The 20170-nt window shown below is 39.0% G+C and overlaps 1 protein-coding gene across 3 annotated transcripts in view; it reads left to right on the top strand.

Annotated features, from left to right (window-relative positions):
• Positions 1-20170, top strand: part of LOC126278332 (equilibrative nucleoside transporter 3) — a 60422-nt gene that overhangs the window by 8782 nt on the left and 31470 nt on the right. For all 3 annotated transcript variants that reach the window (XM_049978369.1, XM_049978368.1, XM_049978370.1), the window contains 3 exons: positions 1030-1124; positions 19637-19687; positions 19882-20114. In XM_049978369.1, coding sequence (XP_049834326.1) covers positions 1030-1124; positions 19637-19687; positions 19882-20114 — 379 coding nt within the window. The remainder of the gene's footprint in view (positions 1-1029; positions 1125-19636; positions 19688-19881; positions 20115-20170) is intronic.

Raw genomic sequence — 20170 nt, 5'->3', positions numbered from 1 at the left:
ACCAAATAGAAGACAGGTACTCATCTGAAAATAGGCCGGATAAACACACCCACATATCATATAATGAATGCTTTCACAGTCAGATGTCTTAGTTGCTGGTGAGTCTTCTGGGTTGTATGGCTGTGATCCAAGAAACTTTTCAGTTCCTGGCTATTGTCCAGAGCTGCACGTGGACCATGTTGGAGATGCTCTTAGACTTCAGACTCATCAGTCGAGAAGACTCAATGATGACAGGAGCACCTCCAATGATGTCCAGTACCATTATGGGTTAAACACCTTGAAGTGATAAATTTCTTCGACCACGGTCACATAGTCACAAATCATAATTTGTGAGGAAGCCTTGAAGATTTCATCCAGTAGTAAGCAGTAACTAATAATGTAAATTGAAACCACAGATTTCATTCCCATTTTGAGAGACACATTGCTAGTAGAGTGGAAACAGGATTACAGTTCTTCTACGAGTTACTATTATAACTAATAAGTAGGAACTACATTTTTCTATATATTTGCTATTGTCCATTATTATTTCTGCACCATGCTATACTTATAGTTTGTTTAATGCTTTCTCTCCCTTGCTCTATTCAGTCAAGCTTATTAGTACCATATATGCTATAATGTGTGCTCATTTCAGAGTCTTTTTTGTACCATCTACCTTTGACATATTTTTACTTTAGTCATTCCTGTGTCCACCATATTATATCTTAAAGTATTGTGTTAGTCTTGTATTTTTCTTGTCTTCTGTTATTATTATTTTTTTTCTGTATATGAAATCCAGCTCCTCGCCATTGCATAGTGCCAAATAGCTACAAAATCTGAAATAAAAGTTACACTTGCTTGATACATAATTCATAGTTCTTTTTTTTTTTTTCTTTTTTTTTTTTCTTTTGTCTGTAAGTTCCATTTCACAAGCATGCCAAACGAAAGAAGAAAAAGCAAGCTGCTGGACTAAGTGTTTATTAGTATTGTTAAGATTCAGAGATTTTGGCTGTTTTCCTTCATGTATCTATGTATTCAATTTGTACTTTGCAGGATATCATTAAAAATACGAATGGTGGGATCAGTTTCGATTGTTGTCTTACTATTCATTGAGACCACAGTCCTGGTAAAAATAGATACAGACAATTGTAAGTAACTAAATGACATTGTAACTGCATGAAAATATTTATAACAATGTTAGGCAGAAAAGTTTTATCCATTTTTTATGGAATCTAACATTTTTTAATATTTTTTTGTAAACCTAGATTATTTGTCATTTTTTGACAGTGAAGAAGCGGTGACAGGATGGCTCTGTATATTGTTAAATATGAAATTCTTTACCAGTTTTGGTGAAAAAGCTCTAAATATTTGGGTAGCTAGTACAATGTGAAGTCTGCAAAATAGTTAAAATACAGAAGATATTGCATTGACAAGTAAACCTATCCAAGGGATACACTTACATTTTGATTGGCGTTGAATATGTTATAGTATAGAATAAAATAAGACACATTTTTATGTGCCCATATGTCCACTAAGAGAGTAAAACAACCCCTTAAAAAAACTAAGTTTAACATTTCTGAATGATTTCCAGTGAAATGGTAATAGATTTATTTAAAATAAAAAATGCCCTAAGGTTTTCAATGTACATTGCAACAGTGCAACCCACATGTTTCAAAATGACTTTAAAAAATACCCTCGCCCTCGCCTTTTTGTTTCTGATTTCGACATTTGACTAACAGTATCGTTAATACCAAATTCAACATATACGATGAAGTGGTGTTCCAAAGATGCATTGTCAGAAATAAGCCAGAAATATCTCTGTATCGCTGTACAGTTGCCCTGTGTGTCTGTTTCAGTGCTAGTTATCAAATTGGTTTGTTTAACAAGTGTAATTTTGTGAAATATAAAATATCTTGTGTAACTAATTAATGGAAAATCTCATATAAAGATGTGAAACAATTACTAACAAAGAGATAGAGGGGCTGGCCAGTACTTACCTCAGCTCAGTACAGCCCATAGAAACACAAAAAACAAAAAACAACAAACAACAAAAAAACAAAAAAACAACAAACAGCATAATTCTAGGGACCTAGGAACCTGCTACACTGTATGTGCCATTTGGCTTCTCCCACCCAACACCAGTCCCTCTGAACTGCGGAGATGGGAACTTGCACTCCAGCACATCCTTTCATCCCGCCATCCCCCTGGACTAAACCTACGTTAAACAACCTCACTCCCATTTACTTTTCAGTCTTCTCCTCTTTCCCTTTCCTCTTTAGCCATTCATGCATCTTTCCATCCTACATCTTTATACTATACACCTCTTTACTTCTGTATGCATCCTCTTTGGTTTGAAGCTGGCACAGTACCTGCAGTAGAATATCTTTGGCTTCCCTCTGACAACCATGCCTCCATCCTTGCTACCTTCCCTGTTTTCCTTTCCCTGTTGCTTCATAACCTGGGTTGTGAGTAACTAAATTCACTTTCCCTTCTTCCCTTTCTTTCCCCTCTCTCCTCCCTGATGAAGGAACATTTATTCCGAAAGCTAGGAGCTTAAATTTTCAGTTAAAAATATCTTGTGTTGCATTTATGTTTTCTTTTTAATTTTGGTGCATTTTTTTGTTTTCAAGTTGTAACCTTTTCAGGTTGAATTTATGTTAAATTCAAAATAGTTTGTATGTTGTTGCAAATGTGTACAGTAATGAGGAAGCACAGATATGTTCAGGTCAAAAAAAAAAAAAAAAAAATTGAATGCCCTTTGATTTTGTGCAGTAGGTGCATCAGACAGTTGCAATTTCATAACAGGAGCAGGAAAGAAGAGATAACTCCCCTCTTTTTCTCTTGGTTGATCAACCTTATTCAATCACAAGGGCAGCAGTGGGGACAGCTGGTGTGAAGGAAATGCTGAGTTAGAAGATTTGAGTAAATACATTATTGATAAATGACACACTTATGGGAAGTCACATTACTCTAATCCTTGAAGACAAAAGTGCGATTTCATATCCTATTCTAACTGAAGAAGGTTATGAAGAAATGGTAGATGGTGATAAAAAAGCAAAAGGTCAAAAGGTGACATAGACCTTGAGTATAAACAAACAGCCATTACATTTTAGTGCTCTGGTAAAAACAAATTTGAAACTGTAAAATACTATGAACAGCATAGTGAACCCATTATTGTAGCCAAGATAGACACAAAGCTTACACCTACCACAGTAGTAAAAGTTTATATGCCAACTAGCTCTGCAGATGATATAGAGATTGAAGAAATCTATGATGTGATAAAAAAAAATGTTCAGATAGTTAAGGGAGAGAAAATTTTAATAGTCATGGTGGACTGGAATTGATAGTAGAAAAAGAAAGAGAAGGAAAAGTAGTAGGTGAATATGGACTGCGGGTAAGGAATGAAAGACGGAACTGCCTGGTAGAATTTTGCACGGAGCATAACATAATCATAGCTAACACTTGGTTTAAGAACCATGAAAGAAAGTTGTGTATGTCGAAGAGGCTTGGGAACACTGGAAGGTTTCAGATAGATTATATAATGGTAAGAGAGAGATTTGGAAACCAGGTTTTAAATTGTAAGACATTTCCTGGGGCTGATGTGGACAATTTATTGGTTATGAACCGTAGACTAAAACTAAAGAAACTGCAAAAAGGTAGGAATTTAAGAAGATGGGACATGGCTAAACTGAAACAGAGGCTGTAGAGTGTTTGAGGGAGTGTTAGGCCACAATTCACAAGAACAGGGGAAAGAGATACAATATAAGAAGAATGAGTAGCTTTGAGAGATGAAATAGTGAAGGCAGCAGAGGATCAAGTTGGTAAAAAGGTGAGGGCTAGTAGAAATCCATGGGTAACAGAAGATATATTGAATTTAATGGATGAAAGGAGGAAATATAAAGATGCAGTAGATGACACAGGCAAAAAGGAATAAAAGTGTCTCAAAAATGAGAATGATAGGAACTGCAAAATGCTTAGGTAGAGATGGCTAGAGGACGAATGTAAGACTGTAGGAGCATGTATCACTAGACATTAGATACACTGGATACAGGAAATTAGAGACCTCTGAAAAGAAAACAACCTGTATGAATATCAAAGCTCAGGTGGAAAACTAGTCCTAAGCAAAAAAGGGAAAGCAGAAAGATGGAAGGAGCATATAGAGGATCTACACAAGGTTGATGTACTTGAGAGCAGGAGTATGATAATGGAAGAGGACGTAGATGAAGATGAAATAGGAGATGTAATCTGTGTGAAGAAATTGGCAGAGCACTGAAAGATCTATGTCGAAACAAGGCCCCGGTAGTAGACAACATTCCAGACTACTGATAGTCTTGGGAGAGCTAACCATACCAAATCTACTCTATCAGGTGTGCAAGATGCATGAGACAGACAAAATACCCTCAGACTTCAAGAAGAATATAATAATTCCAATCCCAAACAAAGCAGGTGCTGACACCAAACTATCAGTTCAATGTAACTGTTGCAAAATACTGGCAAGAATTCTTTACAGACAAGTGGAAAAATGGGTAGAAGTCGACCTCAGATAAGATCAGTTTGTATTCTGTAGAAATGTTGGAACATGTTAGGCAATGCTGACCCTATGACTTATCTTAGAAGACAGCTTAAGGAAATGCAAACCTTCATTTCTAGCATTTGTAGACTTAGAGCAAGCTTCTGACAGTGTTGACTGGAATACTCTCTTTCAAATTCTGAAGGTGGCAGGGATACAATACAGGCAGCGAAAGCTATTTGCAATTTGTACAGAAACCAGATGGCAGTTGTGAGTCGAGGGGCACAAAAGGGAAACAGTAGTTGAGAAGGGGATGAGACAGAGTTGTAACCTATCTCCGATATTATTCAATGTGTATATTGAGCAGGCAGTAAAGGAAACAAAAAGAAAGATTTGGAGTAGAAATTAAAATCCATGGAGAAGAAATAAAAACTTGGAGGTTTGTCGACAGCATTGTAATTCTGTCAGACAACAAAGAACCTGGAGGAGCATCTGAAAGGAATGGACAGTGTCTGGAGCATCTGAAAGGAATGGACAGTGTCTTCAAAGGAGGATATAAGATGAACATCAAAAAGAAAAACGAGGATAATGAAATGTAATCGAAATAAATCAGGTGATGCTGAGTGAATTACATTGAGGAAATGGGTTTTGTCATTTGGGGAGCAAAATAACTGGTTATGGTCGAAGTAGAGAGGATATAAAATGTAGACTGGCAATGGCAAGGAAAGTGTTTCTGAAGAAGAAAGATTTGTTAACATTGAGTATAGGAAGTCTTTTCTGCAAGTATCTGTATGGAGTGTAGCCATGTATGGGAGTGAAACATGGGTGATAAACAGTGTAGTCAAAAAGAGAATAAAAGCTTTCAAAATGTGATGCTACAGAAGAGTGCTGAAGATTAGATGGGTGGATCATGTAACTAATGAGGAGGTACTGAATAGAATTGGGGGAAGAGGAATTTGTGGCACAACCTGACTAGAAAAAGGAATCTGTTGGTAGGTCACTTTCTGACGCATCAAGGGATCACCAATTTAGTATTGGAGGGCAGCGTGGAGGGTAAAAATCGTAGAGGGAGACCAAGAAATGTATACGCTAAGCAGTTTCAGAAGGATGTAGTTTGCAGTAGTTACTTGGAGATGAAAAGGCTTGCACAGGAGAGGGTAGCATGGAGAGCTGCATCAAACCAGTTTCTGTACTGAATATCCAACAACAAAAGATGGATACAGAAAGGTTCAGAGAGTGAAGATTTGTATAAATGGAAAGCACAAATTGCAAACAGATTGAGCATAAATTAAACATTATTAGATATTTTTAAGTATCTATTAGATAAATTTCAAATTTCCATGGACAAATTAGTACCTACGCATGTTCTGGATATAAAGAGATGGGCATTACAAGCGTGGTATGATGATAATTGAGCATAATATTTGTTTAAGGCGTCTTCAAAATGAATTCTTAATTTTAAAGTAAGGTACTATATTGTTTCAGGGAAAATCAATAAATTCATCACTTAGGTGCAAATTATGAATAAAGAAGAATTTAGGAGGAAAGCTTACGAACTTATGGAGGTTGTCAATCGAAGATTGTATTGATTAGAGAGACCAATGTGTATAATTCTGACCTGTCAGCTTTCAGTTTGGAAATGCATGCAGGAAAGACATCAAAGGTGAAATTAAAGCAAAATTCCTGAATGGCTTACCACATAGGTATACAGTACAGCCCATTATATCTGCAACCAGAAATTTAATGTCCCCTTTGCACATAGTTTTGAAAGAAAAATATGACAAGTTCAGACCAAAAGTTGGAAAAGGATTTATACAAAGTAGATAATATCCTTGTGTTCACATCTACATCTGATAAATTGACATTGGAGCTCATTCGGTTTGTATACCTAAAAGGAATAAGAAATTTGTGTTATGTTTGGAATCATGAGTGCGCAAAATGAAAAAAAAAATTAATGCCATTGATTAATATGGAAAAGAGTTTCCTGCTGGAACAACTGGTATGATTCAGCCATTAGATGTATTTACATTTCGGCCATGGAAAAATTTCATGAAACATTTTTCAGGTGTAATTATATAACTAAGATGTTAACTTGCATGTAAGAATTAATATTCTAAAACTTCAATTGCTCATTCAAAATCAATTTTCTTCTCTCAGATTCATTGGTCTTTTTAAATTTGTATGGTACAAGAGTAGTTACATTGAACATAAATCATCTAAATGTGAGACACCTGTTCACTTTTGCTTTAAAGACTGTGTGATTCTGTTTGCGACTCCTGTCATGAAATTGCAGTTGCCCAGTGTACTTGGTGTTCAGAATCAAAGCGCAATTGGCATTTTTAATTTTGATATGAATAATTCTGCACTTCCTCGTTGTTGTACAGATTTACAATGATGTACAGACTATTTCAAACGCAACATAATTAACTCTGAAATTGACACTACTTGAAAACAAAAAAATAACTCAATGTAGTTTATATTTCATAAAAAGGAAAGAAATAAATATGTATAGAATAATATATGTAGAATATACATTTAGAATATATTTATCAAACGATGGAAAATCGAGGCAGGAATGTAACAATATTATGGAAAGGAAAGTTGACACTCATATAGTGGAGATGCTCAGTCGCAGATAGGCACAACAAAAAGACTGTCACAAATAAATAAAGGTTTCAGCCAGTAAGGCCTTCATCAAAAATAGCGCGCGCGCGCGCGCCCACACACACACACACACACACACACACACACACACACACACACACACACAAACTGGTTTGATGCAGCTCTCCATGCTACCCTCTCCTGTGCAAGCCTTTTCATCTCCAAGTAACTACTGCAAACTACATCTTTCTGAAACTGCTTAGCGTATAAATTTCTTCACAAAGTGTGTGTGCGTGTGTGTGTGCTATTTTTGATGAAAGCCTTACTGGCCGAAACCTTAATTTGTTTGTGACTGTCCTTTCGTTGTGCCTATCTGCGGCCCAGAATCTCCACCACTATATAGTGGGTGGTAACTTTCCTTTTCATAATATTGTTAGAATATATTCATCTGTGAAAGACTTATGAAACCAGCCAGCGTGTCAGTTGGCATCGAAGTGTACACACATCAGGCACACATACAGTGATAAAGAGATATTTGTAGCTTACTTCTTGCAAATGTGTCTTTGGAACATCAGTCCATCATATATTATTGAATTTGGTGTTAACAATCTTATGTGTTTTGCTATTAATAAAATGTTGAAATGAAAAACAAAATAATGGAGGTGTGGGAGCTTAAAAAAAGATTTAATTTTATCCATATTTCACAGCTTCAAATGTGACTGTATTCAATACACTGGAGGTATGGATTAAAAAATGTCTTCAATCATGACTTTTCGTGTTTTATTAAGTACATGATACATTTCAAACCCTGTGGGTCCAGCACCAGTCTTAATACATGCTTTATTTTTTCTTTTGAATGAGACGAAATGCATATTCCTGCCACAAAAAAGTTTACTGTTAGGTTATGAATTTCATAAGTCATACATGGAAAATAGGTACAAAATGGTGGAAAAGATTAACAGTGTAAACTTGCTAAATAATCCAAGAAAAACCTTTTTAACCTTTTAGCACCAGCATACATTCTTTTCTCCATCGTTTTCGTACAAATCATTTCATTCATATACTTGTGCCTCTTGAATAAAGCAATATGTATGAAAACGATGGAGAAAAGAATGTATGCTGGTGCTAAAAGGTTAAAAACACTTTTCTTAGATTATTTGGTAAGTTTACACTGTTCATCTTTTCCGCTATTTCACACATATTTTCCATGTTTGACTTAAGAAATTCATAATGTAACATCAGACTTTTATGTGATAGGAAGATGCATTTTATTTCATTCAAGAGAAAAAATAAAGCATGTATTAAGGTGAATTACACCTGATGATGGACTTGCAAGTACCAAAATCCATTGTGTACTTAATAAAACACGAAAAGTTGTGACTGGAGGCATTTTTTAATTCATAACTCCAGATTAAAAAAAGACTTTTTTGACAAATCTGGGTGTGCCATTCTCGTGTAAATTAAAAACCATAGAAGTTTTATTTTAATTTTTTGTTACATCTTACTGTTTGACTGTAATTCATTCAGAAACATTAAAATCATATTTAATCAAGGATATTTTTTTTGCACCCTTAACAGTCATATGGGCAATTATAAAATAATGTGTGTCTCATAATTTGCTATACACGACAACATATTGTAAGTGGAAGTGGTTTATTGTTAAAATTGCTCAGGAAGAAAGAAAGAAAGCACAGAAAAGACAAGATGCTGTGGGAGCCGTATATACTGGATAGTGTTTCCTGCTATGCTTATCCTCTAGTAATTAAATGGACAACCAATCACTTACATTTGATCGTCTGATGCCACAAAATCACAGATAACAGCTCAGAGAACTAGACTAACTTTTGAATGAATGCCACCTCCTGGAATTTCTAACGTCCACCTAGCTACTTTTTCTGTAAATTCTACTCCTCTCCTAGTGACTAAAACAATGGAATATATAGGCATTTGTGATCTTAAAGCCAATTCTGATATTATTAGTCTTTCATCAGACAAAAACTACACCACTATGCCAATGAATCCCAGTGACCACGTGCTAAGAGTATTTGTTCACATTCTGAGACCTTCCATTAAATACCTTACCCATCATGAATCCATCCTAAAGATCCAACATGACTTTCAACAACTCTTAAAACTCATTCATCTCAGACTCTTATCATTGGAATCCATTTCCCACATAGCACTGACAGTCCTCTATGTACTCATGTTTTACTTCCTCCTAGAGCTCTATAAACCTCATTCCACCACTCCTGCAGATCTGCCCGGCAGATGTCCATCATTCAGTGGAAAGTCCAGGTTGGAATATCAACGATATTATGAAAAGAACAGATTGCTACTCATCATAAAGTTGACATGTTGAGTTGCAGATAGGTGCAATGAAAAGCCTTACCTATTAGCTTTTGGTCGAAGCCTCCTTCAGAAGAAAGAAACACACACATGACCACTATCTGGCCCCTCAGACAAGACTGTAATAGATTGCATGGAATGGGAGCAATGATCTGGAGCAGGGAGGGGGAGGGATAGCAAGGTACAGGTGGGGGAAGAGGAATCTGTACTGTCTGGTGAAGCATGCGGGGGCTAGAGATGGCAGGACAGGGCTGACAGGTGCAGTGTCAGGAGGCTGTGGGGAAGGGAAAGGAGGGGTGTGCCAGAGCATAGAAGAGAGGAACAGAGAAGAGCAAAAGGGGGAAACAACCAGTGGATGCACTGGCAGAGAGCAGTACTCAATGAAGGTGAGGGAAGTGAATCATGAAGTGACAGGACAGAGGGCCAGAAACAATTGGCCAGGGGTTGTGGGTGCCATAAATTAGTTTAGGTCAAGGCCAGAATGATTCCTGGAGCAGAGAACATGTTGTAAGGATTACTCCCATCTGCATAGATGAGAACTGCTGGTGGCAGAGGGGAGGATGCTCTCGGCCACAGTTTGGTTGTGGCCATTCATCCTAGTGGCTAGTTGGTAGGTTGTCACAGTAATATAGAAAGCTGAAAAGTGATTGCAGCAAAGCTGGTATATGACAAGTGGCCTTGCCTCTGCTGGGGTAAGAAAGACCATTACAGTAGTGTAATAGAAAGTGTTGGGTGGATAGATTGGGCAAGTCTACTACAGAGATAAGATCCCTGTGGCAAGGGGTTGGGATAGGAATGGAGTAGGATGTTGTGAAGGATGGATGGGTGATGGCACACAATTTTAGGAGTTTGAAAGATCTTGGGTAGAATGTCCCTAATTTCAGGGCATGATGGTAGATAATCAAAGCACTGACAGTGTGGTTCAGTTGCTCCAGTCAAGTGTTGTATTATGTGGTGAAGGGTCCAGACCTTGGTCCAGGAGACCCTGTCCTCATCCCTTCCCACACCCAACACTTTCTCCCCCGTTCACTTCACTTGGTCCTCCTCAACCAAATGTGCCACCTTCTTGGACATTGACCTCCTCTCTCACAGCTCCCATTTCACCTCCGCCCACATCATACCCATCCCCCACCAACCACCAATAATACCTGCATTTCAACAGTTGACATTCCTCCCACACCAAAAAATCCTTCCCATGCAGCCTGGCCACCCAGGGGCAGTGTATCTGCGGTGATAGGAGCACAATTGCCCAGTAGGCTAAAGTTCTCACAAAAGCCTTCACTCACTCACTCTGTTCCCCACACCTAGTCCACAAATAGATATACCATGCCGTATCCCCATACACCTCTGATCCTCCCACTTCTCTAGGAACTAGCTACAGCAGAGCATCCCATTCACCACCCAGTACCACCCCAGACTGGCAGAACTGCACCACATCCTTAATCAGCACTTTGAGTGTCAATCATCTTGCCCTGAAGTTAGGGATTTCCTACCAGAGATACTTCCCACCCCTCCTAAAGTGGTGCTCTGTCACCCACCCAGCCGTGGCCTAGTCCATCCCTATATGACTCCCAATCCCAACCTCAGGGATTGTATCCCTATGGAAGACCCAGGTGTTAGATACGCCCAATCCACAGCACTTGCTATGCACAGATGTGAACAGATGTTGAGTGTATCAACACCAGAAGAGATTGAAGGGGGCTTAACTGTGGTCTGCATTTGGCCAGCTGGTCCAATTCTGCCTATCCAGCTCTGGTGCATTTGGATATGATAGTGGCTCAATGTTGGACTGTATGGGAACGTGAGGGCAGACTGCTTATTATACAGGTTCCGGTCAACCACATCTGACCATCACAAGAGAGGATTACCATCTTGTGCACCGAACACATTGTCTACATCTGCCATCTGAGATGCACCATTAGTTGGAGACTAACAGTAGCTGGACTAGAGATTTACTGTCTCATGCATAGGCTACCATGAACACAACACAGATGAGTGCATTTGCAGAGGTTCTGTAACTAAGGAGCTTGGATTGCTGGTAAATGGCAGCACATTGTGTTCAGTGAGGAATCACAGTTTTGTACTACCCCTGATGAGTGTCACCAGTGATTATGGTGGAGATCTGAGCAGAGTTCCCATTCTTCCAAGTCTTGGAGATGCTCAGCATGTTGTGAGGAGCCATCAGGCTGGGAGCACTTCACAGAACTCTGATGGCACAATGATATGCCACAGAAAACAACTGTCCTCATGTGTTTCCTCTCGCATGCCAGTATTGTTGTGCCATTTTTCAACAGAATAGTGCTCGTCCGTAGTGATTGGACAACTAAATGGTATTAACAACCAACCGGCATTCAATTTTGTGCATTCGGTCAGTTTTTTTGGTCGAATGAAACAACCAAATGGCAGTAGCCTCTGCAGTCACGGCAGTTATATGAATGTTGTTCACACACACACTCCAGGGTTCAGTGGTTTCACTCAGTGGGAGAAGCCAACTGACAAACATCTCTGACACTTAAATCAGTTCTATAAATATTTTCACTCTGTCTCTGGTTCTGGTAATTTCTCTTACATACTTTTTCATAGTTTTCTGTTATTCATGAACCATAAATAAGGTTGCCAATATTTTGAGAGAAAAATAAAACATTTTATTTCGAGAAGAGGTGAATAAAATGTGTGTTTCTAAAAGTGAAGTATTTTCAAAATTTGTGTATTTATATACTTGAGTAATACTTTCTTTATACTTCTGGCATTAAATATGGATTTTTTGTAGGTAAATGCTGAGGTGATGTGAACAGAATGCATGTAAGATAGATTTGTTAACTATTAAGCAAGCTTTTTAAGCATATTTTGTCAATTGTCAGAAGTATTCTTTTTCTTTTCTTTTTGTGCCAGTATAATACATCATTTGTTAATTTTCTTTTAACTTCTTTAATATAGTTTCAGAATATGAATCAGTTTTGCAGATATGGTTTATAGTGTTGAATTTATCTTGATGATCACTTTTTATCCTGTAATATAATTTCTTCCATTCCTTTTTCATAATTTTGATCCAGACGCAGAGTTCACTATTAAGTAAAGACTTTGCTGGTCTAAATAAAAAGCAAATATTGGTACAAAATTAACAGTGATGATAGCTGATAAGAATGCTGTCAACAATAATAATTAAACGGTATCAAAATGATTGGATGTTTCCACTCGGAACTGAATTTCTTGGTATCGGGCAACACCAGTGTTCTCTCCCAGTGGTCGGGGGGGAGGGGGGGGGGGGGCATAAAGATGGTTGGAAACTGTTTACTGTGATTACTAGAGAAAGGCTTACCTGTGAAATAATTGAAGTAGCAATGTGTGAATGTGGGTAAGACTTCTTCATTCCTGTGAAATAGTATACCTGCTACTTTTCAAAGGCTGTTAAATATAAAGAGTATGATTTGTATATATGTAGCCAGTAATTTAATTTTCTGCACAGTATATTCACCTTCCACAAAAATAAGTGGCTGAATAAGTGCTAGATTTGAATGATTTTCATTTAATGGAAATCATCAATCCTTCCAAGTAAAATGAAATGCATTGAGTCCCTAAAATTTGGCAATGATCCTATCTTCTTCACATACACTTAAGGGATCTTTAAGCTCAACTTTGTAAGCTTCACAGTACATCAGCTTAGTTGTGTGACCCATGGCAATATATTAACCATTTTTAAATGATTAAAAGATTTGTGTCACTTTGAATGAAGAGGGTAGTTCATTCAGCTAAAACTGTAAAGAATGGTTTCAGCTGGAAGAATGGCTAAATGGTTCAGCCGATAGAAGAACTACAGACTGCTTTCGCTTGAAAAGGAACAAACTGCTTTCACTTGAAAAGATTGAATGAGCAATTCATTCACTATGCAAAACTACAGTGAATGGAATGGACTGTTTTCATTTGGTTGCTCCTGCAGACTGGTTTCACTCGAATGAATGAATAATTCATCCTGTATGTAAAACTGCAACCTGATAACTGCCTCAACCCAATGTGCCACTTTCATGGCCATTGACTGCCTCCTTGATGATGGCTCCATTCCAAACTTCTGACCACATCAAACACATCAAATACCAACAGTAACTACATTTTGACTGCTACCCTTCCACACCACAAAATCCCTCTGACAGAGCCTGGCCATCCAGGGATGGTTTATTTGCCTTGAGAGAAGCTACCTTGCCCAGCATGCTGAAGGTCTCAAAGAGCTTCACAGACAGGCACTATCCCCCCAGACCTGGGATGCAGATGGATTTAATGTGACATATCCATCCCCCCCCCCCCCCAATCCTTCCACCACCCCCAAGAACCAACTACAAAGGAGTACCCCCTGTCACGTAATAACACCACAGACTGCAACAAATGAACCAAATCCTTTGCCAGGGCTTTGGTTATTTATCATCATGCCTTGAAATGAGGGACATCCTACCCCAGATCCTTCCCACCCCTCCTAATGTGGTGATCTGTTGCCCACCCAACCTCCAGAACATCCTGGTCCATCCCTGTGCCACTCCCAATCCCAATCCCTTGCCATAGGGATTATATCCCTGTGGAATAAACAAGGTGCAAGGCCTGCCCAGTCCACCTACCCAGCACTTCCTATTCCAGTCCTGTCACAGGCTTGTCCTACCTCGTCAGACACCGGACCACCTGTGAAAGCAGCTGCGTCTTATACCAGCTCTGCTGCAATCATTGCTCAACTTTTATATTGGTGTGACTACCAACCACCTATTCGCCAGGATTGTATGGTCACTGCCGAACTGTGGCCAAGAGCAAAGTAGACCACCCTGTGGCACAACTTGCAGCTGAACATAATATGCTCTATTTTAATGGCTGGGAAAGCTTGGGAAGTGTAATAATGGATGATATGTATTGCTCAACAGAAATTAGGAACAGAATTGCAATGGCAAAAGAAGGATTCAGGAGGAAACAGAAAATACTTTGTGGACCATTAAATGAAGATCTGAGGAACAGACTTGCCAAATGTTACATCTGGAGCGTTGCACAATATGGTGCGGAGACATGGACATTGAGGAAGGATGATGAAAGAAGATTGGAGGTACTAGAGATGTGGATATGGAGAAGATTGGAAAAGTGAAATGGGAAGACCGACTAAGGAATGAAGAAGTATTAAGAAGAATTGGAGAAGAAAAAAACATGCTGAAAGTCATCAGAAAGAGAAAACTGAACTGGATTGGACATTGTTTGAGGAAGGACTGTTTATTGAAGGAAGGAATGGTGGAGGTGAAAAATGGGAAGAGGAAAAAGAAGATATCAAATGCTGGACAATATCAAAGGACGCAAATATTCAGAAATGAAAAGACTGGCTATGGACAGACAAAAGTGGAAGAGGCTTAACCCATGACAAGATCTGCCGTAAGGCAGAATACCATACTACTACTACTACTACTACTACTACTACTACTACACATCCTGGGCCATCTGGATCCTCCCCTCCGGCACCAGATTTTCTGAGCTGCACAGATAGGAGTTTTCCGTATGACACATTCTTTGTTCCTGAAATCATCCTTGCATCAACCTATGGTAACATATTATCCTCACACTCTCCACCCAACAGTTTCTGCACCAGCCCTCTGTCTTATCACCTCCTCCCAACTAACGTCCCCTCATCCTCATTGTGCACTACTTTCTGTCTACACAACCACTCATCTTTTCCCCTTCTCTACTAAGAGTGTTGAGAGAAAGATTAATAACTTCCTGAAGAAAAGTTCTTTGTCACAGGAGACTATCAAGAGTCTTAATTCCTACTGTGCTGTACCACCTAGATTATGTGGCCTCCCTAAAGTCCATAAAGAGTCTGTCCCATTGAAGCCTATTGTTTCTAATATTGGTGCTCTGACATATTGTGTAGCGAAACATCTTGCTAGTTTGTTGAGCCCACTAGTAGGTAGGTGTGAACATATTAAGAACTCCTCAGATTTCTTAAGTCGATTGCAGGGATTGCGTTTGAATGACTCTGATATTTTTGTCAGTTTTGATGTGGATTCTCTTTTCACTCGCATTCCTCTCTCCGATTCATTGCAGCTAATTGAGGTTAAGTTTGCTGTTGAGTTAACAAATTTGTTTCGACATGTGCTGACTTCTACTTACTTTTTATTCAATGGTCAGTACTACGAACAGACTGATGGAGTTGCAATGGGAAGCCCGTTGTCACCTATTGTGGCCAATTTGCTTATGGAGGACTTTGAGAAACGTGCATTGGAGTCGGCGACCTTGAAACCTGTGTGTTTTTTCAGATATGTAAAGGATACTTTTGTTGTTTGGCCTCATGGTAGTGAGAATTTAAACTGGTTTTTGGAACACCTGAATGCAATCCACCCAAGTATTCAGTTTACTATGGAGGTGAAAAAGAATGGATTCCTTCCCTTCCTTGATGTGTTGGTCAGAAGGAAGACTGATGATACATTGGGACATTCTGTTTATATGAAGCCTACTCACACTGACTTGTATCTGAAAACTGATAGCTGTCACCATCCAGCTCAGTGTGAAGGAGTACTTCGTACCTTGGTTCACAGGGCCCACTTTATCTCAGACCCTGAAAGTTTGGCAGCTGAACTATCACATCTCGAAGTCACCTTTCATCAGAATGGTTATAGTGACAGGCAGATCAAACGTGTGTTGCGCTATCAGCCCTCTGTGCAATGAGTGAGTGACAATAGTAACGAAGTGGCACCAAGTCCTCGGCCTTTTTGCCTTACGCAGGAAGCATTTGCAACAGGATTGGCCGTATTTTGCAGAAATATGATGTGAAATGTGTTTTTCGACCACCTTCTAAGATTAAGGCCCTGTTGGTGTCTGTAAAAGATGATCTTGGTTTGCGTATGTGTTTTTCGACCACCTTCTAAGATTAAGGCCCTGTTGGTGTCTGTAAAAGATGATCTTGGTTTGCGTAAGGCTGGGGTCTATCGTATTCCTTGCAGTTGTGGCATGTCATATATTGGTCAGACAATCGGGACTGTGGAAGACCGGTGTATTGAACATAAGCATCACACATGCTTACAACAGCCAATCAAATCTGCTATTGCTGAAAATTCCCTTGACACTGGTCATCCTATGGAATACAACAACACGGAGATTCTGGCTTGCATGTCCAGCTATTGGGATAGTGTTATTAAGGAAGCTGTTGAAATCAAACTATCAGCAACCTTATAAATAGAGATGGTGGCTTTTGTTTAAATGCTGCTTGGAATCTGGCTCTGTCTCTCATCAAAAACCAGAGGGACAGAATTAGTGCTACCTCACCTGTTGATTAATAGTCACTATCGATATTTCTGATGTTGGTTATCTTTGTTTGTGTTGACACTTGTTCTGTGTGTGGTATCTTCCTTGTTTCTCCTCTGTGAACCGAGGTATTAAATTCCCTTGCCCATTTCTTCCTCTTTGCATTTGTGCCTTGAGAATGGCAGGGTGTGCTCCTGTCGAAATATCAGCGGTGGTCGACGACGTCAGCTGTCAGGAAACCCGTAAGTTGTTTGAACATTCAATTCACTGGAAAAAGTTCAGGTCTTACGTTACACATAATTATCACGAAGATAAGAAATTAGGGCTCACACAGAGGCATGCAGACAATTGTTTTTCCCTCGCTGTATTTGTGAGGGGCACAGGAAAGGAAATGACAAGTAGTGTTACAGGGTACCCTCCGCCATGCACTGTATGGTTGTTTTTGGAGTAGCTATGTAGATGTAGATGTAGACTGGCTGCTTCACAACCCAGGTTATCTGGATCCTCCCCTCACCCACCAGCTTTTGGACTTCACACATGGGAGTTAACCATACAACACATTCTCCACTCCTGGAATCATCCCAGCTACAAATGATGGTAATGTATTGTCCCCACACTCTCCATCCAACAGTTTCCACCCCCTCTGTATTATCACCTCCTCCCAACTCGTGTCCCACCACCCTCACTGTGCACCTCTCTGTGCTTGTGTACCCACTGGTCTTTTCCACTTCTCTGCCACTCTCCCCTCTACTCCCCATTCCTCCCTCCCCTTTCCTCTCAACAATACGTCTGGCATCCTTGGCCTGCCAGCTCTAGTCTCTGCACACACTGCCATCCAGCACTCCTTCCTCTTTCTCCATCCATACCCTGCTATCCCTCCCCTCCCCACTCCAGAGTGGCCAGAGGTGGAGGTCATGCTTGTATGCTGTACTTGCTTGTTGTGTGAATATGGCACAAAATCAGTACATTAATGTACATGATTATGTCCATTGACTGTTGGATCAGTTAATGTACATAATTGTGCTGTTTTTGTACCACATATGCACAGAAATATCTTGTATACCTGTCGACATGTAACAACAATGTATTAAAATGTGATATGCGGTCTGAACCTTAAAACATGTTCTTGCAAATGGTCCATGGTTGAAATTGGCCAGTTTCACAAGTAACGAACAGATTACAACCTACTTGGCCCATGCTTTTTCATTCTCAAAACATGTTGAGATTATGGACCCTCACAAAATAAAATTTTAAAAAAACGTTAGGTATGGATCAAGTTAAGGGAATTAGGCTGAATGTTTGGAAACAGCACTATTCCATGCTCTCCTGCTCTGAAGTTGACGAGTCAGCTCTTTACATCAGACAGGAATGCATTACAACATGATAAAACTGCCCATGACATAATAACTCCATTACTCCTATTTTTAAAAAAGTAGGGGAAGAAATTGACATTCTTTGGGTACATACTAACGTCAGAATTCAGGAGTGTGTGCTACATGATGCAACAGCCAAGGACAACTGCAGGGGTTACAGAATTAAGCTTTGCGTGCTTCTCTATTGGTTATAACGTTCTTATTCTCTGAACGTTATGTGACAATGACACAGTATGATTTGAGATTACAGACAGTGAGTTAGTCAGTGAAGGCAAATATCCAACAAGGAATTCCTTTTTCTCATTGATGAGATAAAGTGCCTTTGACTCGTCTGTATAGTTGTTTGATACATGGCTTTATAACCTTGTGCAAATATCTTCTGTTTATGGAGCTAGTATGTTTTTCCTTTACACCACATTTTTACCACAGTAAATGATTTTACATTCCAATTAGAGACTATTTGTCACGAATGCATCCTTTGTTATAACTGATGGGAAGGCAAGTGTGTAAAAAAAATCTGGAATTTTATTTTGTGGTGGCACAGTTTGAGTCAAAATTTTAATATGTTGCCATTTAATTCATTTCTAATTTAATAATCAGTCAGCCTGCAATGTGGATCTGCTGTAGAGTTTTCTTTTGTATCTCCATTTTAGTATTCAGCATTATGGAACTAAATGTTTCCATTATTTATGTTTATATATGTAGTATGTGTGATGCATAATGAAAAATGAATATTAGCCTAATTCTTCAGCAACACATGCACAGATTATTTACAAATAAATCACAGAAAGTATTAGTACTGACTCTTCTGAAAATACATGGAAGAAAGTCTTCTGGAGCTGGCTACCTCTTGGCAAATACAGAACTGTGGAAGTTTGTTAAATGACTCACTTTTTAGTGCAGAGGGACTCTGTCTGTAGTTTTGACAGGGAAACACTTATATAAATCACAGTTTCAGTGGGCCCATATGCTGTTGGTTCATTCACTGGAAAGACAACTGTTGGTTGAATGATGAACAAAGACAGCACCGGATTAGTCAGAAAGGCAAGTCTAAGTACTAGTAAAACATTATGCTAGGTAGCAGCAAAGACTGAATCACAGTCCAGGAGAAAACCCTGTAACAGACGGTTGCCCTTAATAGATATTCTGGAGAGCTGACTGTAAACATTGGCTGATTGCGACAAATGAGGCCATGACGGTCCACAGAGCTGTTAAAACTTCCCTGGGTGTTTTGTTATGTGAACTGGTGCTGGCAGCTGTAATTTGTCTCACTACACCTAGCAACCTTACCAGGCATATGCATAATTACAGTAAATGGGCCATTGAAGTGTCCAGCAGAATAACAGTTAGTGAATTAGTTTAATTGTCCAAGTTTTCATGTAGTTAATACATTGGTACAATGGACAGCTGATCGATATGCCTTTATTTGTGACTCAAAAAACTTTGAAATTCCTTGGAGAATTATGGTTGAAAATATTTTGTTCATTTCATGCAAGGAGGCAATATCCAGTAGATTTATTTTGAAAAATAACGAGTGTTTTTCCTTCATGTTTTTGTTTCTCTGTTTCAGGGCAGGAGATCTTTTTTATAGTCACGCTGGCAACAGTTGTGGTTCTTAATAGTGAGTAATGTTCTATTGAATGTTTTGTACTATGGGTTAGCTGTTGTATAAAATAACAGTAATTAACCATTATTTATTGCTTTTCTTTATCTGCCTGAGTATTCAGTGTGTGAAAAGGAAGTGCAGTAAAACTGTGATATCCACTCTGAAAGCTCCATTTGTCTCAGACTCACCTCAATCTTTCTGTTCTCTAGTTGCATCTGCTGTACTCCAAGGTGGCCTCTTTGGTATAGTCGCAAAGTTTCCATCTCGGTATATCACTGCTGTTGTCAGTGGTCAAGCTCTTGGAGGAATATTTGCTGCTCTTGCAGAAATTGTGTCCCTATGCATTGGAGCCACACCAGTCAACAGTGCATTTGTTTACTTTATGATTGCTGATGGAACACTGATTCTATCATTGATCGCATATCTGGTGCTTTCACGTTCGGTATGTCAATACAGGAATTTATAACATATGTGTAGCATTTCTATAGATGTGTTGTG

This window comes from Schistocerca gregaria, chromosome 6 (genome assembly GCF_023897955.1).
Source record: "Schistocerca gregaria isolate iqSchGreg1 chromosome 6, iqSchGreg1.2, whole genome shotgun sequence".
Lineage (NCBI taxonomy): Eukaryota > Metazoa > Arthropoda > Insecta > Orthoptera > Acrididae > Schistocerca > Schistocerca gregaria.
This window is presented reverse-complemented; position numbering and strand designations above follow the sequence as displayed.